Source organism: Tupaia chinensis, unplaced genomic scaffold (assembly GCF_000334495.1).
Source record: "Tupaia chinensis unplaced genomic scaffold, TupChi_1.0 Scaffold000627_1, whole genome shotgun sequence".
Lineage (NCBI taxonomy): Eukaryota > Metazoa > Chordata > Mammalia > Scandentia > Tupaiidae > Tupaia > Tupaia belangeri.
In genome coordinates, this window is record NW_006160147.1 from 1,654,827 (window position 1) to 1,670,714 (window position 15,888).

The following is a 15,888-nucleotide window of genomic DNA, read 5'->3' on the forward strand; positions in this document are numbered from 1 at the left end:
GGAAGCGGGCCTTTCAGGAAAAGGGGTGCGGGGCGAGGCGGCTGCTGCGTCTGGGCCGCTTTTGCCACCTGCTGTCACAGTCTCAGATCCCCAAAGCTGCCGTAGTGTCCCCACTTCTCAGCGGCCGAGCGCCCCCACTCCACCGCCCTCGCTGCTTGCAGCCTGATCGCCTATAGGGCTCGGCCCAGCAATTCTTCAGCAGTCTGTGTTCTGGCCCTTTCCCGACCTCTCCCCCAAGTCCCCCGGATTTGGGCATTTATTTCTCCAAGCTTGTCACTCGAGCCGTCTTCGTTTTCCGTAGGGGTGTGTGTGAGTGTGCGCGCGCGCCCTCCTCTGGCCGCAGTTACCTGAGCTGTCCTCTCGCATGGCCCATCAGCCACCAAGACCAAATGGACCATCGCTCCATGCAGTTGTAGCTATTGACACCAGCCTCCTACCGCCTAATACAGTTTCAATTTTCAGAGGACATTGATCGTCAACTTTGTAAAATAAAGTTTCTAGAATAACTTTGTTCTACCCTAGCACGCACACACACCCCTATAGATGCAAATAATTTAGCACAGTGGCATGGACATTAAGCAAGAGACCCATGACCAGGATATGACTTCAGCCTTTGACACTTACTGGCTGTGTTATCATGAGCAATTACTTAACCTCTCTGAGCCTCAGATTCTGCGGGTGAAAAACACTATCACTGGCCAGCCAATGGTGTAGCAGCTGGACTCCACTATAGTTTGAGTCCCAGACCTAGTGGCTTGAGAGGTACGCTGGGCATTTGTGCATGTGTAGCCAAAATCCCCAGTGGAAAATGGAGGCGAGAGGACTGCGGCATGGCCATCCCTCCGGGGGGATGCCTCTGACAAGTACAAGAGTCCTATAGCAAAGCACACACACACACACACACACACACACACAAAGAAAGAAAGAAAAGGAAAGGAAAAGAAAAAGGAAGAAAAAAATTCTGATAGCAGTAACACCTATCTCCTAGCATTATTGAGACAAAATGCTTGGCACTTAATGAAGATATTTTGGGTATTAAGAACAAACAAATGGATATTTCCTTGTCACATTTCACCTTGGCTTTCTTTCTTTCTTTTTTTATTTTTAAAACTTGCTATGGGGTACATACGCTGACTGGCGAGAGATGAAGGGAGGGAAAGTGAGAAAGCATCCTTCTCCTCCATTCTCCCCCATAGGGTTTTGGGCACACAAATCCACATATCTGGTGTGGTGTGCGTGTGTGTGCGTGCTTGTGTTTGTTTGAGGGTTTTTTGTTTTTGTTTTTGTTTTTTACTATACGGTGTGTGCACTCGCCAGAAAGACAGAGAGGAACAGAGAGACAGAAAGTGAGAAATCACCCCCCAGGGGAGATGGCCATGCCACAATCCCTTCTCCTCCATTCTCCTCTCGGGATCTTGGGCATGCACGCACACACACACGCCTGGCATGAGTTTAAGCCGCGAGGTCTGAGACTCGAACCACAGTCGGCTACATGGGAGTCCAGCGACATAGCCATTATGCCAACTGCTGGTCCCTTTTTTATGAGCATACCTGGTGTGTTTTTTAAGCTACTCAGTCTGCAACTGGGCTCAGGGCCATGTGGGATCCACCTGCCTTAACCGTCTTGCCACCTAATGGCTCCCCAACCTCAGCTTTCTATCCTTGTTTCAGGTGCTAGGGATAACACTAGTTTCTAGGGACACTGATAATTCCTCCTTGTAAAGCAATATAAAACTCAGATAAAACTTAATAGTATTAAAGCCCGCGACCTCAGGATGGGTCCTGCTTTTAGATTGTGGATTTTTTTTTCCTTTGGAGAAGTTTTTGCTATGGGGCGTGGGTGAGAGACAGAAAGGGAGAAATCAGCCCCCAGGGGGGATGGCCATGCCGCAATCCCTTCTCCATTCTCCTCTTGGGATCCTGGGTATGCAGGCACAAGCGCCCGGTGTGAGTTTAAGCCACTGGGTCCGGGACTCGAACCACGGTCGACTACATGGGAGTCCAGCGACATAGCCATTATGCCAACTGCTGGTCCCTAGCTTGTGGATTTTTACCAAGAGAGAAATCTCTTGACAAGACAGAATTCCTCATTTTCTCAAGGACTTTTCTTCAAAACTATCTCTTGAAAACGTTAGCGCCGCACCGAGGACTTAGAATAACTTCCATTGGAGTAGGATGAAACACTCTCCTTTGTCGTAGACTCCTGGTGTCCCCTGGTCCCTCAGTATGCCTACAGTAACGCCAACATGTACATGTCCGCTTCTCCCCAACCCCTGGCCTTGAGTTGCCGCTTGTCACCCAGGGACGCTCTCTGCATTCTCTTGCCTGCCCCCAGGCACTCCCCCATTGTGTATAGGCTTTCTCCAGTGAGTGTGGCCACTGGCTGCTCCCAGCCCCTGGCTGTCATCCAGTTCTGTCACCTGCTAGGCTCTACTGTTGTCAGAGTGAGGCTTTGTTGGTGTTTTGTATTGTTAAGAACAAAAGCCATGATGTGTCTGGGGCACCTGGGTGGTGCCAGACGGTGGGGACAGGGAGGTGCAGTAGGGTACAGTTCAGTGGGAGCCACGTGACCTGGGCTTCAGTGCTGAGTCTGTGCCTCCAGGGACCAATCAATTAGCACGCTAGCTCTCAACTACCCTGTCTGTAGAGTGGGCTGACTCGGACCTGTCTCCTTCTTGTATAGCCATTTTTTGGGGAAAAAAATGAGATCATAGAATTGAAAACTCTCTCTATTAAAAAAAGAAAAGGTGTGTACATGTCGGTGGGATAAGCTATTGGATCCATTTTATGCCCCTCTTTTCATTGGGCCTAAAAGAATATGATCTCACAGTGTCATTAAGAACCTGTGAGTCCAGCTCTGCGCAAACCATCGGGGAACATTTGGAGACCTCGTATGACACGATCCCTACCTTCACAGAATCTGCAAGGCTTCTCAGCTGACACACAGAACCCCGATGTGTGGTGCTGACTAGGGTTTAGAACAGTGGTCCCCCCATTCCATCCTACGGCAGAAGGATCACCTGATGGCGGGACAGTGGAGCCACTCCGTGGGTGTGCCCCACCCTGACCAGCACAGCTGCGGCCTCTTGCCTCTGCCTTTCTGTTTTTGCCAGAGCACGGGGTCTTGCTGCTGTTGTCAGTGCTCACGAATCAGGGCCTGATACCTGGGCCAGGGCTTGGGGATGTGCCAGCGCCTTCCCGGGCCTCTTCTCCTGCTCACCTTTGACGCTGCGTCCCTCCGCCCACGGTCACGTAGGTACCTGTCCTGGGCCTCGCCGCCTGCACCCGCACATAGCTGTTGGTTACAAGGGCCACCACGACCACTGTTGCTGCATTGGTGCTCCGGGATGGGCCCTGGGTAGGACATTGGGGGTGCTGTTGCCTCCCCCTCTCCCCTGGGAAAGAAAGGCCATCCCTCTTCTCCCTTTCATGAGAGGAAGGAGCGTGCCAGTGAACCCCTTCAATCTCCGTACTTGCCCTCGAAGCCAGGTAGACCAGAAGAGATGCAGGTGCCCAGCTCTTCCCACTGCACAGAGGGTTGTGTCCCCTGTAGGGACTCCCACCCACTCCCCACTCCTTGGTGGGGGCTAGTCCAGGGCAGGGCGGGGACTGTTCTGTGGCAGGGTGCTCAGCAGACAGGCAGGTTCCAGCCCTGGACCCTGGCGGTGGACTTGCTCACTTAGTGCCTGTCCTTTGTGGGGGTTGCACCAGAGGCTCAGCATAAGTTCTGAGAAGGGGTAGATCCCTGTCATTGTCACCATCTTTGGAAAAAAAGATGGCACATGCCTATTCAAATTAAAATCTGTTGTAGTCTGATCAGCCAGAAATAAGAGGACATCCGGACATAGGAGTCTTTATTAATAGGCCGGCCGACTGGGGAGGACTCGCATTTCTCAAAAACCCTGCAGTCTGGAGTGAAAGCAGAGGGGTGCTTATAAAGGCAACATCACAATCAATTTTGGGTTGACATGGAAAATGAGGCAGGGGTGGAGAGGAAAGGGAGTGGGTTCCTATGTGAAAACAGTTGCAGAAGCTGAATCAGGCAGGTTAATCATTTCTTTCTTTTTTTTTTCAACATCACCAAATAATTGATTTGGAATCAGAATTAAAAGAACATTTGACAGCTGCGAAATCTATGTTCATTCTGATACTTCTGCAGTTGTGCAACTGACGCCTCACAAATTACTGGATTAACGTTACTTTACTCCTTCCGGATGGGGGCTTATCGATTTCACATTTGGGATCTTCAAACTTGAAGTTAGGGAGCGTGTTCATGTCTGCTTTACTGTACATTCGCTGCAGCTTACAAAGCTCCCTCTCCAGATCTTGCTGATATTCTGGCCCGGTATCAACAGGTGCTCCTGCTGTCTGTCGTTTAGGTTTGCACTCTCTAATCTTGTCCATAAAGAGTTTCCGTACAGGATCAAGTTCCGTATTAAATGCCACTGCTGTGACACCAACGTTCCTCCGCGAATGGGCTGAGACTGCTGATCGAATGATGGAGGGGACCTGCAGAGTCTGAAGAATCCTGGTGACTCTGTTATTTGCACTCAGTCCCGAGCTGCCAGAGCCTCCGTCCTCACAGGGTAATCATTTCTCAGAGCACTCTCCAGACCTTTGTCTAATGATCCCCATGGCTCTGGGCAGGGGTCTGGTGACTGGTAGTAACATTGCTAAGGAACATCTAAACAAAAAGGCTTCGGGCTAGTTAGCAAAGGCAAGAAGACTATTCATCACTATTTACTCTGGGCAACAGGAGGAAGCAGGTATAACGTAAAGTTCAAAGATGGAAGGGCTTCTGCTTCAAATCAATACCAAGTCGCACCTATCAGAGTTGAGGCTTCTGCAGTCGGAGGCCACGTTTGGCCCTGGGAGGCTGCGGAGGAGAGAGGGCCCTTGTGCCCGTTGGTGTCAGTTGCCTTTGCACGACTGCGTCGGATAGCAGTGGAACTCAGCTTGCACTTCGCAACTCGGCAGTTCCCTCCGTGAATATGCTAGTGGTTCTTTACTGCCAGCAGCGTTGCCCTCCAGGGAACGTTTGGCAATGTGGAAGGTGTTTTTGAATTATTTCCACTAGGGTGGGGCAGGGGTCAGGTGCTACTGGTAACCCGTGGACGGAGGTCAAAGACGCTGCTTCACATGACCCCCTTAACCCCAGGAAAATTATTCAGCTTCAGGTGCCACTGTTATTAAGCCTTGGTTCCCCCCATTCCATCCTACGGCAGAAGGATCACCTGATGGCGGGACAGTGGAGCCACTCCGTGGGTGTGCCCCACCCTGACCAGCACAGCTGCGGCCTCTTGCCTCTGCCTTTCTGTTTTTGCCAGAGCACGGGGTCTTGCTGCTGTTGTCAGTGCTCACGAATCAGGGCCTGATACCTGGGCCAGGGCTTGGGGATGTGCCAGCGCCTTCCCGGGCCTCTTCTCCTGCTCACCTTTGACGCTGCGTCCCTCCGCCCACGGTCACGTAGGTACCTGTCCTGGGCCTCGCCGCCTGCACCCGCACATAGCTGTTGGTTACAAGGGCCACCACGACCACTGTTGCTGCATTGGTGCTCCGGGATGGGCCCTGGGTAGGACATTGGGGGTGCTGTTGCCTCCCCCTCTCCCCTGGGAAAGAAAGGCCATCCCTCTTCTCCCTTTCATGAGAGGAAGGAGCGTGCCAGTGAACCCCTTCAATCTCCGTACTTGCCCTCGAAGCCAGGTAGACCAGAAGAGATGCAGGTGCCCAGCTCTTCCCACTGCACAGAGGGTTGTGTCCCCTGTAGGGACTCCCACCCACTCCCCACTCCTTGGTGGGGGCTAGTCCAGGGCAGGGCGGGGACTGTTCTGTGGCAGGGTGCTCAGCAGACAGGCAGGTTCCAGCCCTGGACCCTGGCGGTGGACTTGCTCACTTAGTGCCTGTCCTTTGTGGGGGTTGCACCAGAGGCTCAGCATAAGTTCTGAGAAGGGGTAGATCCCTGTCATTGTCACCATCTTTGGAAAAAAAGATGGCACATGCCTATTCAAATTAAAATCTGTTGTAGTCTGATCAGCCAGAAATAAGAGGACATCCGGACATAGGAGTCTTTATTCATAGGCCGGCCGGGGGTGCTTATAAAGGCAACATCACAATCAATTTTGGGTTGACATGGAAAATGAGGCAGGGGTGGAGAGGAAAGGGAGTGGGTTCCTATGTGAAAACAGTTGCAGAAGCTGAATCAGGCAGGTTAATCATTTCTTTCTTTTTTTTTTCAACATCACCAAATAATTGATTTGGAATCAGAATTAAAAGAACATTTGACAGCTGCGAAATCTATGTTCATTCTGATACTTCTGCAGTTGTGCAACTGACGCCTCACAAATTACTGGATTAACGTTACTTTACTCCTTCCGGATGGGGGCTTATCGATTTCACATTTGGGATCTTCAAACTTGAAGTTAGGGAGCGTGTTCATGTCTGCTTTACTGTACATTCGCTGCAGCTTACAAAGCTCCCTCTCCAGATCTTGCTGATATTCTGGCCCGGTATCAACAGGTGCTCCTGCTGTCTGTCGTTTAGGTTTGCACTCTCTAATCTTGTCCATAAAGAGTTTCCGTACAGGATCAAGTTCCGTATTAAATGCCACTGCTGTGACACCAACGTTCCTCCGCGAATGGGCTGAGACTGCTGATCGAATGATGGAGGGGACCTGCAGAGTCTGAAGAATCCTGGTGACTCTGTTATTTGCACTCAGTCCCGAGCTGCCAGAGCCTCCGTCCTCACAGGGTAATCATTTCTCAGAGCACTCTCCAGACCTTTGTCTAATGATCCCCATGGCTCTGGGCAGGGGTCTGGTGACTGGTAGTAACATTGCTAAGGAACATCTAAACAAAAAGGCTTCGGGCTAGTTAGCAAAGGCAAGAAGACTATTCATCACTATTTACTCTGGGCAACAGGAGGAAGCAGGTATAACGTAAAGTTCAAAGATGGAAGGGCTTCTGCTTCAAATCAATACCAAGTCGCACCTATCAGAGTTGAGGCTTCTGCAGTCGGAGGCCACGTTTGGCCCTGGGAGGCTGCGGAGGAGAGAGGGCCCTTGTGCCCGTTGGTGTCAGTTGCCTTTGCACGACTGCGTCGGATAGCAGTGGAACTCAGCTTGCACTTCGCAACTCGGCAGTTCCCTCCGTGAATATGCTAGTGGTTCTTTACTGCCAGCAGCGTTGCCCTCCAGGGAACGTTTGGCAATGTGGAAGGTGTTTTTGAATTATTTCCACTAGGGTGGGGCAGGGGTCAGGTGCTACTGGTAACCCGTGGACGGAGGTCAAAGACGCTGCTTCACATGACCCCCTTAACCCCAGGAAAATTATTCAGCTTCAGGTGCCACTGTTATTAAGCCTTGGTACAGGGCCAGCAGGTGGTGTGGTGGTTGAGGTGCTGGACTCCCACATGGTCAGCCGCAGTTTGAGTCCCAGATCTGGTGGCTTGCTTTCTTTCACACATTCCTTCTCTCTCTCTCTGGTGAGCACACATACCCTATAACAAACTAGAAAAACATAAAAATAATAAATATAATTCAAAAAATAGAAAAGGAATTCTGGTATATACCCTAGAGACACTCTCAAATGCAAGCCCTAAGAGCTGAGTAAAAGGATATTTATTGCATTATTTATTCCTACTGTAAATACTGTAAACAATCTACATAATGCCCTTCAAGAAGAGAATAGAGTAGTCCAGAGAGTGGAGCAGGGTAAAGCTCTGTACTCTGCGAGGCTGACTCACAGTGGAAAGGGGGTGCGACCTTCCTGGGTGTGTTCTTCCTGGGTGTGACCTCCCTGGGTGTGACCTTCACAGGTTAGCCTTCATGGATGTGACCTTCATGGGTGTGACCTCCATGGGTGTGATGCGAAATCTATGTTCATTCTGATACTTCTGCAGTTGTGCAACTGACGCCTCACAAATTACTGGATTAACGTTACTTTACTCCTTCCGGATGGGGGCTTATCGATTTCACATTTGGGATCTTCAAACTTGAAGTTAGGGAGCGTGTTCATGTCTGCTTTACTGTACATTCGCTGCAGCTTACAAAGCTCCCTCTCCAGATCTTGCTGATATTCTGGCCCGGTATCAACAGGTGCTCCTGCTGTCTGTCGTTTAGGTTTGCACTCTCTAATCTTGTCCATAAAGAGTTTCCGTACAGGATCAAGTTCCGTATTAAATGCCACTGCTGTGACACCAACGTTCCTCCGCGAATGGGCTGAGACTGCTGATCGAATGATGGAGGGGACCTGCAGAGTCTGAAGAATCCTGGTGACTCTGTTATTTGCACTCAGTCCCGAGCTGCCAGAGCCTCCGTCCTCACAGGGTAATCATTTCTCAGAGCACTCTCCAGACCTTTGTCTAATGATCCCCATGGCTCTGGGCAGGGGTCTGGTGACTGGTAGTAACATTGCTAAGGAACATCTAAACAAAAAGGCTTCGGGCTAGTTAGCAAAGGCAAGAAGACTATTCATCACTATTTACTCTGGGCAACAGGAGGAAGCAGGTATAACGTAAAGTTCAAAGATGGAAGGGCTTCTGCTTCAAATCAATACCAAGTCGCACCTATCAGAGTTGAGGCTTCTGCAGTCGGAGGCCACGTTTGGCCCTGGGAGGCTGCGGAGGAGAGAGGGCCCTTGTGCCCGTTGGTGTCAGTTGCCTTTGCACGACTGCGTCGGATAGCAGTGGAACTCAGCTTGCACTTCGCAACTCGGCAGTTCCCTCCGTGAATATGCTAGTGGTTCTTTACTGCCAGCAGCGTTGCCCTCCAGGGAACGTTTGGCAATGTGGAAGGTGTTTTTGAATTATTTCCACTAGGGTGGGGCAGGGGTCAGGTGCTACTGGTAACCCGTGGACGGAGGTCAAAGACGCTGCTTCACATGACCCCCTTAACCCCAGGAAAATTATTCAGCTTCAGGTGCCACTGTTATTAAGCCTTGGTACAGGGCCAGCAGGTGGTGTGGTGGTTGAGGTGCTGGACTCCCACATGGTCAGCCGCAGTTTGAGTCCCAGATCTGGTGGCTTGCTTTCTTTCACACATTCCTTCTCTCTCTCTCTGGTGAGCACACATACCCTATAACAAACTAGAAAAACATAAAAATAATAAATATAATTCAAAAAATAGAAAAGGAATTCTGGTATATACCCTAGAGACACTCTCAAATGCAAGCCCTAAGAGCTGAGTAAAAGGATATTTATTGCATTATTTATTCCTACTGTAAATACTGTAAACAATCTACATAATGCCCTTCAAGAAGAGAATAGAGTAGTCCAGAGAGTGGAGCAGGGTAAAGCTCTGTACTCTGCGAGGCTGACTCACAGTGGAAAGGGGGTGCGACCTTCCTGGGTGTGTTCTTCCTGGGTGTGACCTCCCTGGGTGTGACCTTCACAGGTTAGCCTTCATGGATGTGACCTTCATGGGTGTGACCTCCATGGGTGTGACCTTTCACAGGTATAACCTTCATGGGTGTGATCTTCCCCGGGTATGACCTATTGTTTTTGGCCGGATGCCCTTCAAGCCTGTGGAGCCTTCCCAGGGATTCTGTGAGCTACCTGTTACACCACTCTCTTTTTAACAAACGAACAAACAAGTGAATTATCTTTCTGCTTAAATCAGCTAATTTCATCTCTGTTCACTGAAACTAAGAACAGGGAGTGACACAATTTCTCCTTTTTTTCCCCCCTTAAACAGAGACCTTTTAAAAATATATTTATTTAAGGGGACCAGCAGTTAGTGTAATGGCTATGTCGCTGGACTCCCATGTAGTCGACCGCAGTTCGAGTCCCGGACCCGGTGGCTTAAACTCACACCGGGCGTGTGTGTGTGCGTGCCCAAGATCCCGAGAGGAGAATAGAGGAGAAGGGATTGTGGCGTGACCATCCCCCCTGGGGGGTGATTTCTCGCTTTCTATCTCTCTGTCTCTGTCTGTCTGGCAAGCACACGCGCCCTATAGCAAAAACCTCTCCAAAATATATATATATATTTATTTAAGTTTATTTATTATTATTGTTTTTTAATTTGACCAGAGAGAGAGAGGGAGAGAGAGAGAAGGAAATTGAGAAAGCAAGCCAGCAGGTCCAGGACTTGAACCACAGTCGACATGTGGGAGTCCAGGGCCCTAACCATCATGCCACCTGCCAGCCCCCACAACCTCTGCTTCTATCTGGTAGTCTGACCCCCAAAGGGTCCATGCTGATTGCATGTCTTGGACTTCCCAGGATACAGATGTTGAAAGCATCCTGTCTGTGGTCCTGTGAAGACATACGTGTTATTGAGATGTGACACCATTTTGGTTCAGAAACTGGAATCATCGAGACTGATGAGAGATGATCCTTATGCTGTTAAGGTGTCTGTGGGCCACGCCTCCACGTGTGAGGATGTGGGGGCCAGGAAACACCACGCTTGCCCTGAGCCAGAGCCATGGGGGCTGTCCGGGTCCCGTGTGTTGCCGTAACGACATCCCCTCTGATCTGACTACAGCTGCCCATGTCCGAACACCCTGGCCACGTACAGCTGGTTCTGTGGAACTTGGGTTTTCTGGCTCCTTCCGTGGAACGGATCACCCAGGCCTCCTTGTACGGACTGTAATGGTTAGCCCTAGTGTCAGGGCCACCAGCTCAGCCTGGCACTGACGGCCTACTCCCGTATTGCCCCAGCCTGTCTCCAGAGTCCCGTGTTGTCCAGACCCATGGCCCTGTTCAGCACCTGTGACGGCAGTGCAGGGTTACTGTTGGAGAATGCCAGGCCTTGGCTGCTGGTTCACTGCTTCCGGTGGCTTTTGTTTTTAATTCGTTATAGGGCACAGATGCTCGCTGGAGAGACAGAGAGAGGGCGAGTGAGAAGGCACCCCGAGGGCTGCAGTGTCTTCTCCATCTTCTCAGGATTCTGGACTCACCTGCATGCTTTTCAAGCTGCTGGGTAGTCAAACTGCAGCCAACCCAACCATCACGCCTCTGCTGGCCCTTGGTGGTTTGTTTGTTTGTTTTTTCTCTCTGGAAGTTTTCGCCTTAGTGTGCGTGCCCTCTCTGGTGAGAGAGAGAGAAAGAGAGACAGAGACAGTGACAGGGAAAGTGAGAAATCACCTTCCAAGGGGAAGGCCACACTGCAATCCCTGCTCTTCTATTCCCCTCCTAGGATCTTGGACCTGGATGCTCACGTGTATGGCATGGTTTTCAAGTCACTGGGTCCGGGACTTGAACTGTAGTCAATGATGTGGGAGTCCAGTGATGTAAGCACTGTGTGATCTGCTGGCTCCCCTGGTGGGTTTTAAGAGGGTTCAGAAGCAATACTTTTGCTTATACACGTAGGTCTTCTTTCACGGGTGATTTCTCGCTTTCTATCTCTCTGTCTCTGTCTGTCTGGCAAGCACACGCGCCCTATAGCAAAAACCTCTCCAAAATATATATATATATTTATTTAAGTTTATTTATTATTATTGTTTTTTAATTTGACCAGAGAGAGAGAGGGAGAGAGAGAGAAGGAAATTGAGAAAGCAAGCCAGCAGGTCCAGGACTTGAACCACAGTCGACATGTGGGAGTCCAGGGCCCTAACCATCATGCCACCTGCCAGCCCCCACAACCTCTGCTTCTATCTGGTAGTCTGACCCCCAAAGGGTCCATGCTGATTGCATGTCTTGGACTTCCCAGGATACAGATGTTGAAAGCATCCTGTCTGTGGTCCTGTGAAGACATACGTGTTATTGAGATGTGACACCATTTTGGTTCAGAAACTGGAATCATCGAGACTGATGAGAGATGATCCTTATGCTGTTAAGGTGTCTGTGGGCCACGCCTCCACGTGTGAGGATGTGGGGGCCAGGAAACACCACGCTTGCCCTGAGCCAGAGCCATGGGGGCTGTCCGGGTCCCGTGTGTTGCCGTAACGACATCCCCTCTGATCTGACTACAGCTGCCCATGTCCGAACACCCTGGCCACGTACAGCTGGTTCTGTGGAACTTGGGTTTTCTGGCTCCTTCCGTGGAACGGATCACCCAGGCCTCCTTGTACGGACTGTAATGGTTAGCCCTAGTGTCAGGGCCACCAGCTCAGCCTGGCACTGACGGCCTACTCCCGTATTGCCCCAGCCTGTCTCCAGAGTCCCGTGTTGTCCAGACCCATGGCCCTGTTCAGCACCTGTGACGGCAGTGCAGGGTTACTGTTGGAGAATGCCAGGCCTTGGCTGCTGGTTCACTGCTTCCGGTGGCTTTTGTTTTTAATTCGTTATAGGGCACAGATGCTCGCTGGAGAGACAGAGAGAGGGCGAGTGAGAAGGCACCCCGAGGGCTGCAGTGTCTTCTCCATCTTCTCAGGATTCTGGACTCACCTGCATGCTTTTCAAGCTGCTGGGTAGTCAAACTGCAGCCAACCCAACCATCACGCCTCTGCTGGCCCTTGGTGGTTTGTTTGTTTGTTTTTTCTCTCTGGAAGTTTTCGCCTTAGTGTGCGTGCCCTCTCTGGTGAGAGAGAGAGAAAGAGAGACAGAGACAGTGACAGGGAAAGTGAGAAATCACCTTCCAAGGGGAAGGCCACACTGCAATCCCTGCTCTTCTATTCCCCTCCTAGGATCTTGGACCTGGATGCTCACGTGTATGGCATGGTTTTCAAGTCACTGGGTCCGGGACTTGAACTGTAGTCAATGATGTGGGAGTCCAGTGATGTAAGCACTGTGTGATCTGCTGGCTCCCCTGGTGGGTTTTAAGAGGGTTCAGAAGCAATACTTTTGCTTATACACGTAGGTCTTCTTTCACCTCTTAGGACTCTGCCCATTTCCTGTTATTTCCTAAACTGGGTCAAGTGTAATGCTGCTCTTTCTCCCCTAGGCGTAGCTGGCAAGCTGGACCGTGGTCGGGAAGAGCTCATTCATCTTGAGTATTTGCAATCCTGTGGGAGCCCAGCATGGTCGGTCAGGGTCAGCTTGGTCCTTCTGTCTGTTCCAGGCTTTCTGCACTAGTTTCTTCTGCTCCCTGGGCCTCATGGCCCAGGAAAGGACTTGGTTCAATCTTCTGTGTCCGCCCACATGTGGGCTCTGTCCCCCGGGCATGAGCAAGTTTCCAGAAAGAATTGCTGTTCTGGAAAATTGGACTGCTACAGGATTGAGCAATGTGTTTGCTCCATTTGGGCACAGCTTGGTGGCCTGGGTCACCCAGAGGCTCAGCTGGCAGGGTGTCATGTTTACCAGCTTCCATCTGTCTGTATGAGGAAGACGTTCTGGGGGAGTATGAGAAGGCTACACGGGGTGCCCAGTCTTCTGGCAACAGACTTCAGCTGTGGACCCTGCGTCTGCGTGCTCAGTAGAGTGACTCGCTGAATAGCAGTTAAAGGAGGGCTTCCCAGACTCCCAGCGAGAGGGTGCTTGGGCTCCTTCTGCAGCTTTCCTGGCCATCCCAGCCTTATCGTTCCTCCGTCTTACAAAAAATGTAAGTAAACATTTTGTCCATATTATTTTTAAAAACTTATTTATTTAATTTTATTTGTTGTCATTATTTTTTAATTTGACTAGAGAGATACAAAGGGAAAGGGAAAGTGAGAAAAGCCACCAGGTCCAAGACTTGAACCACAGTCAGCCATATGGGAGTCCACCACCTTAACCACCATGCCAACTGCCCTTGTCCATATTTTTCATTCAACACTTAGCCTTGGGGCCGGCTCTGTGGCTCAGTGGTTAAGGGAGCCGGATCCCACACAGCCAAATGGGATTCAAATCCTGGCCCCAGCAACATGAAAAACATGCCGGGCACATGTGTGTGCATGCCTAAAGTCCTGACAGGAGGGAGGAGTGGAGATTAAGGGATTTCTGTGTGACCAAGCTCCATGGAGGTGTTTTATCTTCCACTTACTTTGGCAAACACATGCCCTCCAGGCAACTTAAAACAACAACAAAAACAAAAACCTGTCTTGTGTTTTTTGTTTTTATTGTTTTTATTTTTATTTGTTTGCTTTTAAGACATGAACCAGGCTGGCCCAGAAGAGCCTAGCGGTTAAGGGAGCAGTATCCTACATGACTGGCAGGGGTTCGAATCCTGGCTCCAGTGGCTTGAAAAACATGCTGGGCACATGAGTGTGCATGCCTCAAATCCTGACAGGAGGAACGAAGGAGAAGGGATTGTGGCATGACCAGGCCCACTGGGGAGTGCTTTCTCCCTTTCTCTCTTTCTCTCTGTCTCTGTCTCTCTCTGGTGAGCATACATGCCCTCTGGCAGTTAAACAAAAGTGGGACTCCATGGCTAGTACCTCGAGAGCATTTCATTCATTGCTTTCCGTGCTAAAGGCACCAACTACTGACATACTGTCTGGCTCAGAGGTTGCAGTCAGCAAAAATTTGTTCAGTGATTGTGCTGTTTCTAGAAAGAAAAGACTATGGGAACCAGCAGTTAGCGTAATGGCTATGTCGCTGCACTCCCACGTAGTCGACTGCGGTTCGTGTCCCGGACCCGGTGGCTTAAAACTCACGCCGGGCGCGTGTGCGTGTGTGCCCAAGATCCTGAGAGGAGAATGGAGGTGAAGGGATTGTGGCGTGACCCCATCCCCCCTGGGGGGTGATTTCTTGCTTTCTGTCTCACTGTCTCTCTCTGTCTGTCTGGCAAGTGCACATGCCCTATAGCGAAAACCTCTCCAAAAAAAAAAAGAAAGAAAGAAAAGACTACGATTTATCTTTTCTTCTTGCCCTCCTCTGTAACCCACATTTCTGTCTTTTCCCTGGCTTGACTTAGAGTCCATGAACTTGGACGAGAAAACATACTTTTTATTTCTTACACGTCTAAAGAAATGGATTACTCCTTCAATGATGAAGATGTCGAACCACGGCAGTATTAGCTGGATCTAAGACTTGGTCAGCAGCTGGAATCACAGATGTTTTACAGTATGGGTAGTGAGAATACTTAGAAATAAATGCCATTTATACTTGTCAATACTTCAAAATGACTGTCGTTAAATATACCCATTGCTAGATCTTGTTATTTGTCACGTTACTAAAGAAACATACCTATCACTGTACCAAAAGTTTGTGTGTTTTAGACAGGTCCTCCTCACTTAACAACCGAGTTCTGTTCCTGAGACGAGGTTGTTAAGTGAGTTGGTTGATAAGCGAGAAACTTAAAGGCAAATGTCTTGCGTCTTGTCAGGCACTGTGAGGGATGTATTTTTCAACAGATGTCATATGACACCACACTAGAATAATGTAATTCCGTCTATACAAAAAGCACATATCAGATCAGCACCAGAAAGGACAAGACAAAGCACAACACAATAATATAAATCCGGGTACTCCCTTTGACTTAGTCCGAATACTACCACAGGTGCACAATCAAGTATATTTGTTTAAATGGAATACGTGCTCTCGTGTGAGCACTGCATGAACGAATCATGCAGCGAATATTAGTCAGCTGCAGGAACAGGAGAAAGACCGAGAACCGGGGTGGCTCCATGCTGAAGACCTGCTCACAAGCTGGAGTGGTTGTTAAACAGGCAGGTCATTAAGTGAGGAGTGACTATGTTTTGATAACTTGATTTCAATGCAATTGGTTTCCTTTGAAATCGCACATAGTTTATTTTATGCCTTTAAAGCATTATGAGAAGGGGCATGCCACAGCAATCCACAGCACACGGAGGTGAAGACCCCTGGTCACACCAGGCCTCCAGTGCCCTGACTTTTGTCAGTGACCAGTGGGGCCAGAGGCTCATCTGAACTGCTGTGGAGGTGGGCTGCCCTCCAGGCCTTCCAAGGTTTCAGGAAAGGCTTTACCGGTGCAAGATGAGATGCTGCCCACTAGTGGTCAGAAGGCTGCACTGTGAGACTGCGTGGGTGTGGAACTGGTCCTTAGACTTGGGGTGTGAAATGGTAGAGCCCAGGTAGAGCATCTGGAATCCAAAATCCAAAGTGTAAAATGCTCCA

The 15,888-nt window shown here is 49.9% G+C and overlaps 2 protein-coding genes across 2 annotated transcripts; both read right to left on the bottom strand.

The window, feature by feature from the left end:
• Positions 1-6,343: 6,343 nt before the first annotated feature.
• On the bottom strand, positions 6,344-7,854 carry LOC106736060 (ATP synthase-coupling factor 6, mitochondrial-like). Its single transcript, XM_014591847.1, has 3 exons — positions 7,811-7,854; positions 6,987-7,037; positions 6,344-6,722 (listed from the first exon to the last, which is right to left on the bottom strand). Exons 1-3 carry the CDS (start codon positions 7,852-7,854, stop codon positions 6,344-6,346), a joined length of 474 nt encoding a protein of 157 aa, XP_014447333.1.
• Positions 7,855-7,919: 65 nt separating this feature from the next.
• Positions 7,920-9,430, bottom strand: LOC106736061 (ATP synthase-coupling factor 6, mitochondrial-like). The gene is made up of 3 exons (XM_027776001.1): positions 9,387-9,430; positions 8,553-8,613; positions 7,920-8,315 (listed from the first exon to the last, which is right to left on the bottom strand). The coding sequence occupies exons 1-3, from the start codon at positions 9,428-9,430 to the stop codon at positions 7,920-7,922; spliced, it is 501 nt and encodes a 166-aa protein (XP_027631802.1).
• Between the last annotated feature and the right edge of the window lie 6,458 nt (positions 9,431-15,888).

Coding starts and splice junctions, on each gene's coding strand:
- LOC106736060 (XM_014591847.1), bottom strand. CDS start 7,854: ATGGAGGTCACACCCATGAAGGTCACATCCATGAAGGCTAACCT. Junction 7,038..7,810: donor ACATCCATGAAGGCTAACCT/GTGAAGGTCACA, acceptor TCTCCTCCGCAG/CCTCCCAGGGCCAAACGTGG. Junction 6,723..6,986: donor AGAAGCCTCAACTCTGATAG/GTGCGACTTGGT, acceptor AGGCTCTGGCAG/CTCGGGACTGAGTGCAAATA.
- LOC106736061 (XM_027776001.1), bottom strand. CDS start 9,430: ATGGAGGTCACACCCATGAAGGTCACATCCATGAAGGCTAACCT. Junction 8,614..9,386: donor ACATCCATGAAGGCTAACCT/GTGAAGGTCACA, acceptor TCTCCTCCGCAG/CCTCCCAGGGCCAAACGTGG. Junction 8,316..8,552: donor ACTCTGATAGGTGCGACTTG/GTATTGATTTGA, acceptor TTACCCTGTGAG/GACGGAGGCTCTGGCAGCTC.